Below are 20,770 nucleotides of genomic sequence, written 5' to 3'. Positions count from 1 at the left end.
CTTGGACCGCTGTGTCACTCGGGAGGCCTGTGACGGATCCCCCTGGTACTGCTGCTCATTCTGTTCACAAATTCTGGAGATCTACTTCACCGCATTTTAGGGTTCACTGAACAGGATTTATTATCATCAACCTTGAACTGTCTTGTCTGATTACACTCACCTGGTTCCCATTTCCCCTGATTAGTATGTTAAATATGTGCCCTCTGTCTTTGTCGGTTATTGTTTCCATGTCTGTTGGTGGTGTGAGTACTTATGCGTTGGTGCAGCTGTTATGCTGCGTGTTTTATATATTGTGTGTTATGGGTATCGTTCTGTGTCGTTCAACGAGGTTTAGCCTCGCTCTTTTCTTTGGGTACAGCTCAGCGTTTTGTGTATGTGTTTGTTTTTGGTGTATTAAAAACCCCATATTGTGTATTCCTGCACATGTCGCCAAATCCTTTATACCAGTGTGACAAGGCCTTAAATTCAATGTTCCTTAGTGGGCTAGTTACATTTTTGACATAAATCTGCTTTTATATCTATGGCAAAAAACGTAGCCACCCTTTGCCTTGATGAAAGCTTTGCACACTCTTGGCATTCTCTCAACCAGCTTCACATGGAATGCTTTTCCAACAGTCTTGAAGGAGTTCCCACATATGCTGAGCACTTGTTGGCTGCTTTTCCTTCACCCTGCGGTCCAACTCATCCCAAACCATCTCAATTGGGTTGAAGTCGCGTGATTGTAGAGGCCAGTTCATCTGATGCAGCACTCAATCAGTCTCCTTCTTGGTCAAATAGCCCTTACACAGCCTGTGTTTCTTGGCCAAAGCAAGTCTCTTCTTATTATTGGTGTCATTTAGTAGTGGTTTCTTTGCAGCAATTTGACCATGAAGGCCTGATTCACGAAGTCTCCCCTGAACAGTTGATGTTGAGATGTGTCTGTTACTTGAACTCTGTGATGCATTTATTTGGGCTGAAATTTCTGAAGCTGGTGACTTTAATGAACTTATCATCTGCAGCAGAGGTAACTCTGGGTCTTCCTTTCCTGTGGCGGGCCTTGTGAGAGCCAGTTTCATCATAGCGCTTGATTGTTTTTGCAACTGCACTTGAAGAAACGTTAAAAGTTCTTGGAATTTTTCCACATTGACTGACCTTCATTTGATGGACTGTCATTTTTCTTTGCTTGTTTGAGCTGTTCTTGCCATAAAATGGACTTGGTCTTTTACCAAATAGGGTTATCTTCAGTATACCATCCCTACTTTGTCACAACACAACTGATTGGCTCAAACACATTTAGAAGGAAATAAATTACACAAATTAACTTTTAACAAGGCACACTTGTTAATTGAAATGCATTCCAGGTGACTACTTTATGAATCTGGTTTAGAGAATGCCAAGAGTGTGCAAAGCCGTCACCAAGGCAATGGGTGACTACTTTGAAGAATCTCAAATATAACATATATTTTGATTTAACACTTTTTACTCCATGATTCCATGTGTTATTTCATGGTTTTGATGTCTTCACTATTATTCTACAATGTACAAAATAGTAAAAATAAAGAAAAACCCTTGAATGAGTAGGTGTGTCCCGATGTTGACTGGTTCTGTTATGGGAGAATATGGGCCAGTTTGAGGTTCACTCAATAATTTGATGGCTGATAGCCAGTTGATGAATAGTTTTGGAATACATTTTATTTAGAAAATTATTTTATACATATATTACATACAATACAAGAATATCTTTAGCAATTCTTTGCAAAGAGATCATTAGCTCTACACTGTGGAGAAATTAATGGTATAGGATTACAGTCTAAAACAAGGAAGATTTGAAGACCCCACACAAAAATAATCCCTAGCCCCTAATCCTTGGGCACTTTGTGGCACTTCAATGCTGCATTTGGATAGACAAGTGGATTGGCAAGTTACATTACAATCATGCATTTACCTATCAAAGTATTTGAGATCTACATTACTTGCTAAGGGTTAGAGGCTATAGGGGTTGTTTCTGGACCTGACAGGGCAGAAGCTTCTTGTTCTCAAGGGATATCAGTGTGTTTCTGCTCCACTAGAGGGCATCATACTGAGGACTGGTTCAGGACTGACAGAAACAAGAGGAGATGGAGAGAACTGTATGGATCTGGCCATGCTGGTTGAGGGACATGTGGCTGTCGTAGCCCCGAGGGACACAAGAGTTGGTGGGTCTCTCTGCCCACAGATAGCACACTTCGGAATCAGAGTTGCTCCTGCAATACAGAGAGAGAAAACAGAAGTTGTAAGACAACATTTGTCATAACAAAGCACTCCAAATACTGAAGTCCTATCTCTTTATCTGGTAGACACACTTTCAAATGTTAAAATATAGACTTATCCCTAAAATATACACCGAAATCACAAATCAAACTTGAAAATGGAAAATACATTGAGGACAATTGGGAGGGAGTGTAAATCAGAAACCAAACCAAACAAGCCGTATTTAAACCACAACAGCTACTCTTTATGGGTATTACAGAGTGTTAGAGCTATAAGCTAGCAGGCAATTGTTAGGATAGGGGTGGTAGAATGATGGAGGAGGAGAAGAGAGGAGGGCCGGAGTGCTTCCGGAAGGGAGGGAGCAGCTGCATGTGTTCAGCTTACCTGAGAAGACAGCGGTTTCCTGTGGTGCAGCCTCCTAAACATCTGCCCACGTCTATTTCCTGTTGGAACATTAGCAATACAGAGACAATGCCATCAGCAATCAAATCACCACAGGCTGAAAAAAACAGCCAGGCCAACCCACCAGCAGGGAGGGGGGATGGGGGGGGGGGGGGGATCTGTGTTAAATGCTTTGATTCAACACCTGCAAAGACCATTTGTGTTTGCACTCCTCACACCTTTTGTGAGAGGGGGTAGCAGACGGTCTATTGCCCTCAAATTCAAATCTGGACCTTGAAGCCAGTTCCACTGCATTTTTTCATTTTTCCCCTCTTTTCCCCTCTAATCAGAGACTTATTTAGACCTGGGACCCCAGGTAGGTGCAATTCATTATCAGGTAGAACAGAAAACCAGCAGTAGTCCAGACCTCGTAGCGCAAGATTTGAATACTCCTGGCCTATAGGCTCAATTTAACAGACCTAGATTAGTTAAATAACTATATTTTGCCATCTCTATCTTTGTCAACAAACAATATTGCACTTTTTTTAAATACTTAAAATAAAGTCTTAAACAATAGTAATAAAAACTATTTACTTAAGCAAGAAGATGCTGCAGGTTGAGGTTTTTTAAATATTTTTTTTATTTAACCTTTATTTAACTAGGCAAGTCAGTTAAGATCAAATTCTTATTTACAATGATGTCTTACCCTCTGGACAAACCCTCCCCTGACCCGGACAACGCTGGGCCAATTGTGCGCCGCCCTATGGGACTCCTGATCATGGCCAGTTGTGACACAGCCTGGGAACAAACCAGGGTCTGTAGTAACGCTGCAATGCAGTGCCTTAGACCGCTGTGCCACTCGGGAGGCCTAAAATGGAATGTTCCTTCATGGCCTAGTTACAGTTTTGTCTTAAATCAGTTTTAAAATCTATGGCAAGACTTGAAAATGTTGAACCCCCTTGTACACACGTGAACCCTATGTATTTTTTGTTTGCTCTTATATATGCATGTGCCTTCAGAAAGTATTTACACCCCTTTGACTTTTCCACATTTTGTTGTGTTACAAAGTGGGATTAAAATAGATTTAATTGTCATTTTTTTGTCAACGATCTACACAAAATACTCTATTGTCAAAGTGTAGGAAAAATCTAACATCTGTAAAAAATAAACACTAATATATCTTGATTAGATAAGTATTCAACCCCCTGAGTCAATACGTGTTAGAATCACCTTCGCCAGCGATTACAGCAGTGAATCTTTCTGGGAAAGTCTCTAAGAGCTTTGCACACCTGGATTGTAGAATATTTGCACATTATTCTTTTCAAAATTCTCAAGCTCTGTCAAGATGGTTGTTGATCATTGTTAGACAGTCATTTTCAAGTCTTGCCATAGAATTAAAATCCGATTTAAGCCAAAACTGTAACTAGCCCACTAAGGAATATTTAATGTCGTCTTTCAGGAACATTCAATTCTGTCTTGGTAAGCAACTCCAGTGTTTATTTGGCCTTGTGCTTTAGGTTATGGTCCTGCTGAAAGGTGAATTTGTCTCCCATTATATGTTGCAAAGCTAACTGAACCAGGTTTTCCTATAGGATTTTGCCTAGATGACAAGCATACCCATAACATGATGCAGCCACCACCATGATTGAAAATATGAAGAGTTGTACTCAGTGATGTGTTGCATTGGATTTGCCCCAAACATAACGCTTTGTATTCAGAACATAAAGTTCATTTCTTTTTTTGCAGTTTTACTTTAGTGCCTTTATTGCAAACTTATTGCATGTTTTGAAATATGTATTATTCTGTACAGGCTTCCTTCTTTTCACTCTGTCAGTTAGGTTAGTATTGTGGAGTAACTACGATGTTGTTTATCCATACTCAGTCTTCTCCTATCACAGTAACTTTTAAAGTCACCATTGGCCTCATGGTGAAATCCCTGAGCATTATCCTTCCTCTCCGGCAACTGAGTTAGGAAGGATGACTGTATTTTTGTAGTGACTGGGTGTATTGATACACCATCCAAAGTGTAATTAATAACTTCACCATGATCAAATGTATATTCATTGTCTGCTTTTTACATATTTTTACCCACCTACCAATAGGTGTCCTTCTTTGTGAAAACCTCCCTGGTCTTTGTGGTTGAATCTGTGTTTGAAATGCACTGCTCGACTGAGGGACCTTATAGATAATTGTAAGTGTGGGGTACAGAGATGAGGTAGTCATTCAAAAATCATGTTAACACTATTATTACACACAGACTGAGTCCATACAACTTATTATGTGACTTGTTAAGAACATTTTTACTCCTGAACTTGTTTAGGCTTACAATAACAAAAGGGTTAAATACTTATTGACCCAAGACATTTCAGCTTTTCATTTGTAATTCACTAGTAAACATTTTCAGAAACATAATTCCACTTTGACATTGTGGTATTGTGTGTAGTGACAAAAAAATGATCTACATTTAATCCATTTAAAATTCAGACTGTAACCCAATAAAATGTCAGTCAAGGGCTGTGAATAATTTCTGAAGGCACTGTAAGTGTTTTGTTTGGATTGTCCCCCATAAAAGGCTACTGTGCATACTATAGCATCCATCCAGTTAAACTTTTAAAAATTTTGGAGCTGAACCCATTGAAGAGACGCCATCTCTTTATCTCTCAGCCAAAGAGACAGACATCACTTTTTTGGGCAGTCACAGACGTGTACAGCATTTCACACCTGCTGTGTCTGTCTGTGCGGTGCCAACCAGTGGGGAGTGGATTGGATGTGCGGGGGAAACTTATTAACGTGGGCCAATAACCTTTTATTTACAGATCTATCTGACAAATGGAGGTGACTTGTTAGTGTGTCTGACACTCAGATGGAATCACTAACTTCCTTTGCTCTCTGATCAAACATCTGATTGGTGTGAAGCTGCCTAGCTGATAAATGAATAAGATCAGATAAGGGTTCATCTTAGGTAGTCTGTGCATAGCTTTAAAGTTCATTATTAAAAAAAGAAGAGTGGCAAAATAGTTTCTATAAAGAATGAGACCAAAAGACAAGTAAAAAAAGCATAGGTGTTACTGCAAGCTTTTCTTTTTGCTATTTTTTTATGAAAAAGAAAATGATACATTGCTAGAGTGTAGTACAGGTAACGTTGGCATATTGACAGGGCAGGGCGTTGCTAATAAAAAGACAGGATACCGGAACATGAGCTCACCTTGAGTTTCTCCTCTTTGACTCCGTTAGCATCATAGGCTATTTCATAGTAGTACTCCATGTAGGGAACTCTATAGCAGCTCTTACTCAGCTCACAGACCTCCACTGTCTGGACCAGGTCTACCTTGTTAGGGGTCTTCACCAAGGCCGAGTCAAATTTAGTGGGCACGCAGGAGAACCCATCTGAGAAGGAAATAGTTATTCAATATTATTAGAGTTACTTAGATTCTGAACATGATCATGAACCATGATGATTGTCTGTTTTCATGAGCTCTGTGTCCATTAACTGTTTCAGTCTGATATTTCTTATTCAAATGCTATTGTCTTCCATGTGTCCTGTGATATGGACTTTGTAATTATGCTACCACTGAATTATTAGTAGAACTTTACCATTAGGAACTTATTTGTGTGTGCAAATTGTTGGTACAGCAATGAGTGCTATGAAAAATGTTATACCATGTATTACAGCAATGACAAATAAGGTTTGAATTTTAAGAACACAAGGACATGTATGTATCAGTGGTTGTGGGAGCCAACAAATAATAATCTACTCCTTCTGGGCTCAATCCTAACCCCTATGCGAGCAACACTTTTATGCACATTGTACATTATCTCCCATACCTGTTTTTTTACGCATTACGTTTTTGCGACCATAAAGTTTCAATAAGGGCTGACTGCGGCCCGCATCCTGGAAACTCCAGGGAAGAACCGCCCAGGGGAGAACCGCCCAGGGAAGAACCGCCCAGGGAAGAACCGCTCAGGGAAGAACAGCCCAGGGAAACCAAGCCCCCTCTTTGTCAGGTTAGGATAATTAACTTTCCAGGTAAGGATAATTAGCTTTCCAGGTAAGGATAATTAGCAGGTTAGGATAATTCATGTATAAGGTTAGGATAATTAGCAAAGCAGGTTAGGAGAACTAACATAACAGGTTGGGTGAATTAGGTTAAGGTTAGGATCAGGGTTAGGTTTAGCTACAATGCTACAATGTAGACCGAGGAAGTAGCCGGGAAACAACAGAAAGAGAAGGCACTTCTTCCCTGGACGTGGTCAGACCCTTCTCAAAATGTTGGCTGTTTTTGTAGTCATTCAGAAAGATAACAAGCCTACACACCTGGAGAACCTTTCGAACCCGAACAGCTTCCCACATCGATGACAGTCTCGTATGGGGTCTTAAAGAAGTAGGTTTTGAGCGCCGGAACCCGGACACATTGGGTCAGTTTGTTTTCACAGTGGCATTCCTCTATGACCTCCACCTCCCGGGGACCCTTGAACAGCAGCATCTGGTCCACCCTCACCCCGGTCGGCTCACAGTTATGGTTCACCCCACAGGACGTAACCTGACCAGAACCCTTGGCACTGATTGGAGTGGTAGGTTTGCGGACCCTTACCTTTTATAAAGGGGAAAATAGAAAACTTGTCAAGAGATGTTTTTAGTCAAGACTATATGCCTATTAAGTTGTAATGGTGTTCTTATCTTGGATCTCACCACCCTAATGTTGAGATAATAATGTCCCTAATAATGCAACAATATAGTAACCATATTTAACTAAGAAAAAGTTAGTTTTGTCTTCATCGAATGGTTGTATTTTATTGATCAAATTCTCAAATAAGGAGGCCTGATTTAATTCCTTAAAATTCCTAAACTCTTTACAATCCTGAAGTTGTTGTGCTCTCTTTTGGTCATTTGAGGAACTGCTCACTTACTTTTTTGCTCCTGAGGTATTCCAACATGGAGGAATGTTTGGAATAGCCCTGCTGTAGTCCAGCCTCATGTGATGTCCTGCTTTGTTCTCCCCCACAATGGGTCCTGCACATCCCCACATCCACACTCACAGGACTACCAGAGATGTCTGAGGACAGAAGGTAAACAATCCATGATAACAACAATCATTGCTAAGCCCCCCAATTTCTCTCACCCCAAATTCTGTAAGCTCCTAAACGTCTCTATGGAAGCATGTATCTTACACAAATTTACATGAAGATATCGTGTTGTTTGCATTTATCAAACCACATAATTCTGCTGACAAATATTGTTGAATAGGGGGAGATAAGTCTATGATAAAATAAGGGAATTTTTAGTCAAGGGTTTTTGGAAGACTTTGTATTGTAGTAGCCTAGTCCCTTGGGAAGAGTTGGCTTCAGTATGGGACTAGACTTTGATAGTACCACTTTAGAAGTCATGTATGGGGAATGAGACAGTGCTGCCCTTTTATGGTGCTTTACCATTGATTTACCTTGGCCGATGTAAACAAAGTGGCTCTGTCTCTTGCAGCAGGCTCTCAGTGCAAACGGGTTCCTGTGCTCCACATGTTTGTTCAACAAGGAAGCTGCTGGATAAGATAAACACAGACACATCAACACCTTGTATAGCAGTCCAAGGTGACATCAGCATTCCTGAGCTGTCAGGGCTCTGATTCCTTGGTCAAGTATAATATCTCAGAGTAGGAGTGCTGCTCTAGGATCAGATCCTCCCTTTCAATTAATTATAATTTGAAAGACAAAACGGATCCCAGATCAGCACTCCTACATGCAGGCCCAGACCTTAGTGGTCATGGCCAGTTCCAGGACACTACCTAATAATAAAGTGACATACAATATTCTCACGTATAGCATAATAGCTATATATAATATAGCATATCACACAACAAGGTTCTGAAAACCAAACAGTTTAAATCAAACAGCCAGTATCAGACACAGGTACACATCAGTAGGTCACATGGCTGTTCTGTTCACACTCTGTACCAGTGCCTGGGTTCTACTGTGTATCAAAATTGATTATAAAGTCTTTATGTTGATTGAAGTCCATCAGTAGGTATCATCACTGTACATCATTGAGCTTTATGGTCAAATAGAGAAAGACAAACAAACAACAGTACTTACAGGCTACGTTGAGAGCCCACAGAATGAGCAGTAGATAGGGCAGCAGTATATCCATGGTAAATACTCCTTATGCTCCCTTATGGTTCCTCCTCAAAGCACAGCTTCCCTGATAGCTAGTTCCTGACCGAATGACCTGTTGGTCTCCACACCCTCTGATATTTATATGGGATCAGGCTTTGGTCACAATTGTCACCACCAGCCCAAGGACCCTCTCTGCGAGTGGTGTGGAATTAAAAAGGGCAAACTAATCAAATTTCCATGGTGGTAGGGGACAGGGATGGGGCCTAAAAGGCGGGGGTCATCATTCACATCAAAGGGATGATATCCAAAGTATGGAGTTTTCTTTTCACCTCAGCTGGCTGGCTGGGCTGGCCCTTATATGCTGTCGGATCCCATTGGTGAGTGTGTCCATCCACAGCTTAATTAAGCTTTGAGCCATTAAACCGTTGCTCATTCAAAGGCATTAATCATCTCTTATCTCAGAGGGAAGGTGTTTAGCACCTGGACTTAAAACAGAATCCTGGCTAAAACACATAAACAGGATCAGCATGGGGCAGAGCAGAGCCTGTTTTTAGAGGGGGGAGACACATTTGTGTTTATTCAACATCAAGCCAAATGGTCAGGGTCGTCCCATGGGTTTGACTCTCAGGCCAGCCTTCCATGTCCCCATGCTGCTCTCTCTTATTTCACTCTTGCTTTCTCTCAGAGCAAGAGGGAGGGAAAGTTTTAGATGTAGAAAAACCGATATGATTTCGCCAAACATGTATTGTTAGAACAAGGTTGAACCGTAATCTATTTCAGAAAATTATTTGATTCATGCCCAGACATTCCAAAATGTGAAAGACAAGTTTGGCTATTTTGGAATCAAGTAAAACATTCTAGAACTCCATAGTAATGCTCATGAGTTTGCCTAGGTCCATTTGTATCTTAATTTGAAGCACACTTCTAAAATAAAGTCCATGATAATACATAAGTACAAACAACATTTGTGTATGTTGTTAATGCTCTTATTTGCTATCTCAATGTTAATCCAGTAAGCCTATATTGATAAGGTAATAATTAGTATTTGATGTGCTGGATGTGTTGTCTTGATCCTCTCCTGTCTCACCTACATCATTGGATCAACATCAGGTGACTGGGGTCACACCTAACCACTGATCAGACACCCTGATTAGGACAACACCCAGCTAGAGTATTTATTGAACCTCCCTTCATCAGGTTGGAGTGAATAATGCAGTTTAATGTCTAATCAAAATTATGATACATTTTTTACCCTAATCCCAATAGTTGTATGAAATTATCAAAGGAAAAAATAGCATAAATGGAACATGGCAACATCAGTACCACTGGACCTGGGACTATTTATTTATGATTTTAAATTAAAGATTAGCTTACATGTACTGTGAACAAAAGCTATTTCTCTTGAATACAAAGCAAAAAAGATAATGAGCAATGATTTACAATATTAACAGTGCCTTTACTATTGTCCTCAAGTTGTACACAATTTACTAAGATTGAAAGATACAGTGCCTTGCGAAAGTATTCGGCCCCCTTGAACTTTGCGACCTTTTGCCACATTTCAGGCTTCAAACATAAAGATATAAAACTGTATTTTTTTGTGAAGATTTAACAACAAGTGGGACACAATCATGAAGTGGAACGACATTTATTGGATATTTCAAACTTTTTTAACAAATCAAAAACTGAAAAATTGGGCGTGCAAAATTATTCAGCCCCTTTACTTTCAGTGCAGCAAACTCTCAGTGAGGATCTCTGAATGATCCAATGTTGACCTAAATGACTAATGATGATAAATACAATCCACCTGTGTGTAATCAAGTCTCCGTATCAATGCACCTGCACTGTGATAGTCTCAGAGGTCAGTTAAAAGTGCAGAGAGCATCATGAAGAACAAGGAACACACCAGGCAGGTCCGAGATACTGTTGAGAAGAAGTTTAAAGCCGGATTTGGATACAAAAATATTTCCCAAGCTTTAAACATCCCAAGGAGCACTGTGCAAGCGATAATATTGAAATGGAAGGAGTATCAGACCACTGCAAATCTACCAAGACCTGGCCGTCCCTCTAAACTTTCAGCTCGTACAAGGAGAAGACTGATCAGAGATGCAGCCAAGAGGCCCATGTTCACTCTGGATGAACTGCAGAGCTCTACAGCTGAGGTGGGAGACTCTGTCCATAGGACAACAATCAGTCGTGTATTGCACAAATCTGGCCTTTATGGAAGAGTGGCAAGAAGAAAGCCATTTCTTAAAGATATCCATAAAAAGTGTTGTTTAAAGTTTGCCACAAGCCACCTGGGAGACACACCAAACATGTGGAAGAAGGTGCTCTGGTCAGATGAAACCAAAATTGAACTTTTTGGCAACAATGCAAAACGTTATGTTTGGCGTAAAAGCAACACAGCTGAACACACCATCCCCACTGTCAAACATGGTGGTGGCAGCATCATGGTTTGGGCCTGCTTTTCTTCAGCAGGGACAGGGAAGATGGTTAAAATTGATGGGAAGATGGATGGAGCCAAATACAGGACCATTCTGGAAGAAAACCTGATGGAGTCTACAAAAGATTTGAGACTGCGACGAAGATTTGTCTTCCAACAAGACAATGATCCAAAACATAAAGCAAAATCTACAATGGAATGGTTCAAAAATAAACATATCCAGGTGTTAGAATGGCCAAGTCAAAGTCCAGACCTGAATCCAATCGAGAATCTGTGGAAAGAACTGAAAACTGCTGTTCACAAATGCTCTCCATCCAACCTCACTGAGCTCGAGCTGTTTTGCAAGGAGGAATGGGAAAACATTTCAGTCTCTCGATGTGCAAAACTGATAGAGACATACCCCAAGCGACTTACAGCTGTAATCGCAGCAAAAGGTGGCGCTACAAAGTATTAACTTAAGGAGGCTGAATAATTTTGCACGCCCAATTTTTCAGTTTTTGATTTGTTAAAAAAGTTTGAAATATCCAATAAATGTCGTTCCACTTCATGATTGTGTCCCACTTGTTGTTGATTATTCACAAAAAAATACAGTTTTATATCTTTATGTTTGAATCCTGAAATGTGGCAAAAGGTCGCAAAGTTCAAGGGGGCCGAATACTTTCGCAAGGCACTGTACACAAGGCATTGCATGATGTGCGTCTCAAATTATATTTCCCATTATATATGCCTGAATCCTCAACTGGAAGGCCTTTCTCAATGCAGCGTTTGAATTGTAAGGGGAATCTGTAATGTGAGCTGTACCAGAATGTTTCATGGTTTTCAAACATCGAAGTTATACTGTGCATGTTAATGTAATGTCAGTGTTAGAGAAAATAAAGAATTCTGCATTTGCAAATAACTCAATAAATAATTTGAGGGGTTTTCCTTCCCATGATATAAAACGTTGTAATTCTAAAACACTATATTTGTTATAGTAGAAGATTTAAGTTAAGATATCCTTACCTCAAATCCCCCATATTCTAAATCCATTCAATTTAAATTTCTAAACTCCACTCTGATTTACCCCACTCTCTTAATCATTCATTAAGTCTGTGTTTCTATTTCTGTGTCGACCCTTGATTACTGATGATGAATATTGCCTGGCCTGCGTGTCTGCTCCTGTATAAACCTACTGCACTTACTGGATGATTTGGTGTATGACTGGCTTTGAGATTATGTCTCTGTTGAGATATCCAGGATTGCCACTAAGCTTCTACTACAGTATGGGTTCCATCACATTTCCCAGTATGGGTTCTATCACATCTATGTACTGACTGACTACTGACCCAGTCTCAGCCATCTGGCTAGCAGAGTTCAGTAACAATCTTCTTGAAAGTGAGTAGCTAACTTCTCTGGACAGTTCTGGCCCTGTCACCTCATCACCTGTCTGGCTGCGCATATATTCATACCTAACCTTATGTACAGTCTAGGATTCATGCAGCCGTGGCTATCTAGGAGAGCTCAGTCACAGCCGGATGGAGAGTAGGCTAACGTCAAGCCTCACGTGTAGGCCTACTAATACAGGCCATCTGTCCAACAGGGGTTGTCTGCATCCCGTTAGAGAGTAACTTCCCGGGGCCTCCCGAGTGGCGCAGTGGTCTAAGGCACTGCAGCGCAGTGCTAACTGGACTAAATGGACTCGAACATTCTGGTTCGAGTCCAGGCTCTGTGGCGACCAGGAGACCCATGGGACAACGCACAAGTAGCATGCATAGTATTTATATCAGCCCTCTGATTACAATAAAGAGCAAGATGTGCCGCTCTGTTCTGAGCCAGCTGCAGCTTAAACATTTAGGGATAGGGGGCAGCATTTTCACTTTGTATGAATTGCGTGCCCATAGTGAACTGCCTCCTACTCTGTCCCAGATGCTAATATATGCATATTATTATTACTATTGGATAGAAAACACTCTGAAGTTTCTTAAACTGTTTGAATTATGTCTGTGAGTATAACAGAACTCATAGGGCAGGAAAACTTCCAAACAGGAAGTGGAAATTCTGGGGCTGGTTGATTTTCAACTCATCGCCTATTCACATCCAAATAAGATATGGATCTGTTCGCACTTCCTACGCCTTCCACTAGATGTTAGTAGAATGTGGAATGAAGCCTCTAATGTGATGTGGGACCGGATGGCAGCTCTTTGAGTCACTGGTCTGGCAGAATGCCAGTTCCTGGTTACGCTCAGTAGTCATTATATCGCCTTGCGTTCCATTACTCTGTAGACAAAACGAATGCTCCGGTTGGAACGTTATTGATATATATGATAATAACATCCTGAAGATTGATTCTCTACTTAGTTTGACCAGTTTATTCGACCTGGAATATAACTTTTTGAAGTTTTCGTCCAAGTTCGCCTAGACCAGCGTCAGCTTTTGGACATGTGAATTAAACGTGCTAGCAAAAGTTGCTAATTGGACACTAGTAATGGACATTATGGAACAAACTAGGATTCTTTGCACTGCATTCTGATGAAAGATCATCAAAGGTAAGGGAATATTTATGATGTAATGTCACCAGTCTTTGGAATTTGGTTGAGGTTATTCATTTGTGCAATGAAGAAGTAGGCCAACTAGGAACTGGGTAACACTGTTGAGAGTTGCGCAAGACGTGAAAAGTAGCGTTGATTTGTTGTCTTCCTGTATTGAACACAGATAGACCCGTCTACAATTTTATTGATTATTAACGTTTAAAAATACCTGAAATTATATTACAAAAGTAGTTTGAAATATTTTGGCAATGTTTATAGGCAACTTTTGAAATATTTTGTAGTGACGTTGCGTTTTTTGGAAGCAGTTTTTTTCTGGATCAAACAAGCTTTATAAATTGACATTTGGATATATATGGACAGAATTAATCGAACAAAAGGAACAATTGTGATGTTTATGGGACATATTGGAGAGCCAACAAAAGAAGCTCGTCAAAGGTAATGCATGTTTTATATTTTATTTCTGTGTTTTGTGTAGCGCCTGCAGGGTTGAAATATGCTACCCTCTTTGTTTACTGGTTGTGCTATCATCAGATAATAGCTTCTTATGCTTTCGCAGAAAAGCCTTTTTAAAATCTGACATGTTGGCTGGATTCACAACGAGTGTAGCTTTAATTGAGTATTTTACATGTGTGATTTAATGAAAGTTTGATTTTTATATCATTTAAAAAAATTTGCTGCGCTGCATTTTCCCTGTTTTTTGCCCAAGTGGGACGCGACTGTCCCGCCTATCCGTAAAAAGTTTTAATGTGTGAAAATTAAATATTTCCAAAAAATATTTTTACATTTCCTGTGCTGCCTTTTCAGCTGAATGTTGGGGGGAGGGTTCCATTAGCGAACCTGTGTCCTAGACAGGTTAACTTGATTTTTTCTTGCAGCACTCAACCACACGACTGGACAATAATCAAGATAAGACAAAACTAGACCCTGCAGGGCTTGCTTTTTGGAGTGTGGTGTCAAAAAAACAGAGCATCTCTTTAATACAGACAGACCTCTACCCATCTTTACAACCATTGTTATTTTGACCATGACAGTTTACAATCTAAGGTAACACCAAGTATTTTATTCTCCTCAACAGCCACACCATTCATTACCAGATTCAGCTGAGGTTTATGAATGATTTGTACCAAATACAATGCTCTTAGTTTTAGAGATGTTCAGGACCAGTTTATTACTGGCCACCCATTCCAAAACAGAATGCAACTCTTTGTTAACTTCTTGACGCTACCCATACCTTAAGCGGGATAATTGTAATCAGCAACCGCTGAATAGCATAGTGCCCCAGTTAAATAATATTACAAAAAATATTCATATTCATGAAATCACAAGTGCAATATTGCAAAACACAGTTTAGCCTTTTGTTAATCCACCTGTTGTCTCAGATTTTGAAAATATGCGAAACAAAGCAATCCAAGCGTTTGTGTAAGTTTATCGATCGCATGTCAAAACATTAAGTACACTTAGCATCAGGTAGCTTGGTCACGAAAATCAGAAAAACAATCAAATTAATCGTTTACCTTTGATGATCTTCAGATGTTTTCCCTCACGAGACTCCCAGTTACACAACAAATGTTGCTTTTGTTCCATAAAGATTATTTTTATATCCAAAATACTTCCGTTTGTTTGGCGCATTATGTTCAGAAATCCACAGGAAAGAGCGGTCACGACAACGCAGACAAATTCCAAATAATATCCGTAATGTCCATAGAAACATGTCAAACGTTTTTTATAATCAAACCTCAGGTTGTTTTTAAAATATGTAATCGATAACATATCAACCACAAATGTCTTTCACAGTAGGAGAGGGGAAAACAATGGCTGTCCAAATTCTGTTGCGCGAGCAAAACTCATGTGACCACTTGACGCAATGTTATCGTTCTGACTCCTTTTTCAAAATAAAAGCCTGAAACTATGTCTGAAGACTGTTGACACCTTGAGGAAGCGATAGGAAAAGGAATCTGGTTGATATCCCTTTAAAAATGGAGCAATGGGAGGCTATGGAACATGGAGTTTTCAAAATAGAAGCCACTTCCTGGTTTGATTTTTCTCAGGGTTTCGCCTGCAATATCAGTTCTGTTATACTCACAGACAATATTTTGACAGTTTTTGAAACTTTAGAGTGTTTTCTATCCTAACCTGTCAATTATATGCATATTCTAGCATCTGGTCCTGAGAAATAGGCCGTTTACTTTGGGAATGTTATTTTTCCAAACATAAAAATAGTGCCCCCTAGCTTCAACCTGTTGATGCCAGGAGTTCCTCTGGAGGAACACCCTCCCCCCCGTTCAGCTCAAACGGTGGCGCATGGAACGCAAAAATATTCTTAAAAATATTTAACCTCCACACATTATTAAGTCCAATAGCTCAAATGAAAGATAAACACCTTGTTCATCTACCCAGCATGTCAGATTTTTAAAATGTTTTACGGCGAAAACACACCACACATTTATATTAGACCACCACCGAAACAAAGACAAGCGGCAGCCATTTTGTCCCAGAAAATATAAAATTATAAAAGCAGGATTAAAAAATAAATCGCTCACTAACCTTTTGAAAATCTTCATCAGATGACAGTGATAGGACATGTTACACAGTACATATTTTTTTTTTCAATAATATGCCATATATATCCATAAATGTCCATTTACAGTGTACTCATGTTCAGAAATTACTCAAAAATGCCCGCAGGAAACCTAGGTAGCTCGGCAAGATAACGTAAATAGACATCATAAACTTTGGCTAAATATACATGTTCTACATATAGTTAGAAAGATACACTGCTTCTTTATGCAACCGCTGTGTTAGATTTATTTTTAACGTTACAGAAATCGCACACTATTTCATATGCTGAGGCAGCGCTCAGTTCCAAGCTACATTTCCACGTAATGTTGGAGTCAACAGAAACACAGATTTAAGCATAAATATTCCCTTACCTTCGATGGTCTTCGTTCAGAATGTTCTGGAAGGGTTCATACTTACCCAATACATCGTTTGGTTTCAAGTCTTGCGTCTTTGTATTAGCTACTGCTAATAACATCAGCTGAAATGCACCCAAAACGTCCTCCGGTCCGGATAAGTTGCGCATCAAAACTTCAAAATTACACATTATATGTCGACTAAACAGGTCAAACTAAGTGCAGAAGCAAGCTTTATGATGTTTTAGACGTGCAAAACAAACTTCAATTCAACCGGGCATCGTTTGCTCTTCCCAGGAGTGCTGGAACAAAGGAATGGCTGTGACCAATTCGCGCCCTGACGCACAGGTTTTTTTATCGCGACACTTACTCCAACCACTCCTATAGGGCCAATTCTCGCGCGATTTGAACGATTGACATCTAGTGGAAGAGATGGAAAGTGTCCCCAGATCCATAAGTGGTCGGGAAGGGTGGGGGCATGACGTCAAAGTTGCTCCAACTTTCATGGCCACAAAAACTAGTTTGGAAGAATGCATGCCCTGTGAGTTCTGCTATACTTACAGACATAATTCCAACGGTTTTAGAAGCTTTAGAGTGTTTTCTATCCAATAATAATTATTATATGCATATATTAGCAATTTTTAATATTTTTTTTTTTCAGTTTACTAGGGGTACCCAATTTCTCCAAAGGGGGCGTAAATCTGCCTGGCATCAACAGGTTAAGGGTTTCAGTGACTTCATTAGCTGTGGTTGCTGATGCGTCTATGATTGAATCATCAGCATACATGGACACACATGCTTTATTGTGCCAGTGGCAGGACATTGGTAAAAATAGAGAAGAGTACAGGGCCTAGAGAGCTGCCCTGCTGTACAACACACTTTACATGTTTGACATTAGAGAAGCATCTATTAAACAAAACCCTTATATTAGATAGATGACTCTGAATCCACAATACGTTTTTTCAACAACAGGTTATGGTCAACAATATCAAATGCTGCACTGAAATCTAACAGTACAGCTCCCACAATCTTCTTATTATCAATTTCTTTCAACCAATCATCAGTCATTTATGTCAGTGCAGTACATGTTGAGTGCTCATCTCTACAAAAGTGTTGGGTGGTCCTTTGCATGGGGTGATGTAAGTTTCCTTCAAAAATCATTCTTCCAGATAGATGACACAGACACAGGAACCTTGGTATAAAACTCTTTAGTAATAAAATGCAATTGCAGACAGAGATTGTCATGGTGGCAGCATGTTTCTGTTTCGATGTGCTACGTGCATGCAATTTAACATTGCCAATGGAACACCTCTGAAACCAGGTCATTTCCCTACGCCAAGAGGACAATTTGTCCAACTTGCCATGGATTTTATAGATCTTGCAGAAAGAAAAGAAAGGAAAATGTACTGTTTAGTCCTTATTGACAGGTTCACCAGGTGGGTGGAGGCATTTCCCAACACACACTGTGATGCTAAGACAGTAGCAAAGCTACTAGTGAGGGAGATAATACCTAGATTTGGTGTTCCTGAGGTTTTATCTGCAGACAATGTGTCAAGAGAATTTTCAATTTCAATGATAATAACAATCAATCCATAACTCTGACCAATCCCTGAGATCTGTAAGACCACAGGTTTAGTAATAATTAGTCAAAGACTCAGCTTATGCAAAAAGATAGTACTGTTTATTCAGAGAACGTTCTAAAGTCAAGAATACAAAAACATCAATTTTATAGCTGCGCACATACTGCGCACATTCACACAAACAGTAGGTATCCTACGCACATATATACACATAAACAGTAGGTGAGTTTTATCCTTCTCCACAGTTCTCACCACCAGCCAACAGTTTCATTCCCCCGAGATTAGGGAGACCTTGAGAAGTACTCTCTGCCCTCTCCCAAGTCTCTCAGAGGCCTAGCCAGGTCGTTCCACACAGTTTTAATTGTTCTTCGGTATTTTACTAGGCACACACAAGTTCAAATCCTAAGCTACGCCTTGCTCAGAGAGTCTGTTTTTCCACTATACATTCTGACTAAAACTACACACATCATCAGATTATAATTTTATGATTCTAATCAAGTTATAAGTTATAAGGTTTCAGAGTGGAATTATTTTATCATTATCTTTCACATATACATTATTTTATCACAATGGTACCCACTTCACTGGTGATGTAGTGAAGCAGGTAGCCATAATGATGGGAGTGGACCAGAAGTTTGTGTCCATCTACCAAGAGAGCTAACCAATCCATTAAACAACGGTTAGCTAAGGCATGCCACTCCACCAAGAAATCATGGATGGATTGTTTACCACTGGTGTTAATAAAAATGCGCAGTGGTGTTAATAAAGGCCTGGGGTGTACACCACATTAAATGTTGACATGAATGTTCCCGCACACAGACCCATGACTGACAGACAACTATACCTCACTCTAACTGAAGTAGAACACTTTGAGTACATGAAAGATCTGCTTTCAACCTGTAAAGGCCGCTTGACCACTCTAGGTTAGTGGAATTACTTTGGCTTCCCCCCAGACCTGTGGACAAAGACTTTCCTCTAAAGATATGGAAGATAGGGGTCGCTATAGAGTCAATCATTTTCCCACCTTTCCTACACTAACTTTACAAAATTCAAACTTGCAATGCTTTCCTTTCATTATTAGTTTTTTCATGCATGAATACGATGGCTCACTGTTCATTGACTGTCACTGCGCTTTTGTCCTCGATGTCGTTCAACAACATGAGAACAAGTGAACAGCCTTTTTTGTTGTTGCTGAGTAACGTTACAAAAATTTCTTGCACGTGGGTATTTCACAACAATTTCTACAATTTCCAGCTGTATACAAATTTTAACTCTAAAGTACACTCCCAAATCCAATATTGTTTTTAATGATTTTGAATTGAACATGGCTAAGTGATATTTTGTCGGCAAAAATCAACAGAAAACCTGAAAATAAGTTTATCAAATACCTCCAGAAGAAAGGCCTGCTCAAGAAATCTGTGAGTTGTTCTATCTGTGGCCACAAACAGAAAATTATCTGGCATGCGTGCAAAGATGGATACACATGGAAAGTTAATTTTACTGGTATTGATTGGCCTAGAGAACTTTGGGAAAGTTTGAAATGAAGGGTACTGTAATGTAAGAAATGTTTAAATAGGTAAGCGTACGGTCAATCTAACCTTAATCTTGAGCTGATATGTAGCCTAGTTAGCTAGTCTTGAAGGTTCTACGCATGTACACTGCCTGGCCGACATTGACCAGTGGAGACTGGTGGGAGGAGCTATGGGAGGACGGGCTCATTGTAATGTCTGGAATGGAATATTTGAATGGAGTCAAACATGTTTGATACTGTTCTATGTAATCGATTCCAGCCATTACAATGAGCCGTCCTCCTATAGCTCCTCCCACCAGCCTCCACTGGTCAATGTCAGCCTGGCAGTGTACATTGACACATATTATTTCACCAGCCGGAACACGATTTTTTTTATGTTGCTATGAACATGCATTGAAGAGAATAAACTAAGCTTTCCAGAGGCCAGTGTCCTGTGCTGCTCAATAAATTTGATTTCTAGTCTTTCTGCAAGGGCTCCTGTGTCCAGGCTGCATTCCAACTCAGGACTGCATGCCCATGTAGAGCGAGTGAAGAGCTTAGGAGACGCATACCCTTCTGATCTACCTTTGGCCTGCAGAATACCACTCAATATGTTTCATGTCTGTCTGGAAAGCTTTTGTTCTCCTATTTCCAACAAGGTGGACGTATTACTACTGCTACTGAAAAAGTTAATTGAAAATCATAGAATATAATTGAATGTAATAGAATTACTTAGCCTACATTCCATTTCATTTATTACTTTGTGCAAGTCTCTAAAACACGCATCTGTGTCTGAGTTAAATGTGCATGTTTCCTTGCAAGATTTGTTGAAACGAGGGGGCATCAGTTGTTTACCTATATTCACTCTGAGGATATTTTTGCTCACTTAAACTGTATGCAAAATTGTGTTTTTAATAATCTATCAGACGTCAGGATAAGACCCAAATGCAGACAGTTTGAAATATCAAATGTTTATTTAGGGAACAGGGGGCAGGCAAATGACAGGTCAAAGGCAGGCAGAGGTCAGTAATCCAGGGCAGAGTCTGTAAGGTACAGAACAGCAGGCATGCTCAGGGTCAGGGCAA

The 20,770-nt window shown here is 39.9% G+C and overlaps 1 protein-coding gene and 1 long non-coding RNA gene across 4 annotated transcripts in view; both read right to left on the bottom strand.

Moving 5' to 3' along the window:
• The window catches only part of LOC149970650 (uncharacterized), an 809,841-nt gene that overhangs the window by 241,473 nt on the left and 547,598 nt on the right, over nt 1-20,770 (bottom strand). The gene's annotated exons all lie outside the window — the stretch shown is intronic.
• LOC110509187 (uncharacterized) lies at nt 1,941-16,916 on the bottom strand. 3 transcript variants are annotated; one of them, XM_090225729.1, is made up of 7 exons: nt 16,660-16,916; nt 8,049-8,144; nt 7,519-7,664; nt 6,926-7,202; nt 5,816-5,997; nt 2,614-2,672; nt 1,941-2,222 (listed from the first exon to the last, which is right to left on the bottom strand). In XM_090225729.1, the coding sequence occupies exons 1-7, from the start codon at nt 16,784-16,786 to the stop codon at nt 2,072-2,074; spliced, it is 1,038 nt and encodes a 345-aa protein (XP_090081855.1). In that variant the 5' UTR covers nt 16,787-16,916; the 3' UTR covers nt 1,941-2,071. The 3 variants fall into 3 exon arrangements, with proteins under 3 accessions (XP_090081855.1, XP_090081856.1, XP_090081857.1); XM_090225730.1 differs by having other exon boundaries at nt 8,049-8,141; XM_090225731.1 differs by lacking the exon at nt 16,660-16,916 and adding an exon at nt 8,695-8,881.

This window comes from Oncorhynchus mykiss, chromosome 28 (assembly GCF_057628025.1).
Source record: "Oncorhynchus mykiss isolate SJ-2025 chromosome 28, ASM5762802v1, whole genome shotgun sequence".
In the NCBI taxonomy this organism is placed as follows: Eukaryota; Metazoa; Chordata; class Actinopteri; order Salmoniformes; family Salmonidae; genus Oncorhynchus; species Oncorhynchus mykiss.
Note: the sequence above shows the minus strand (reverse complement) of the source record. Positions and strands in the feature narration are given on the sequence as shown.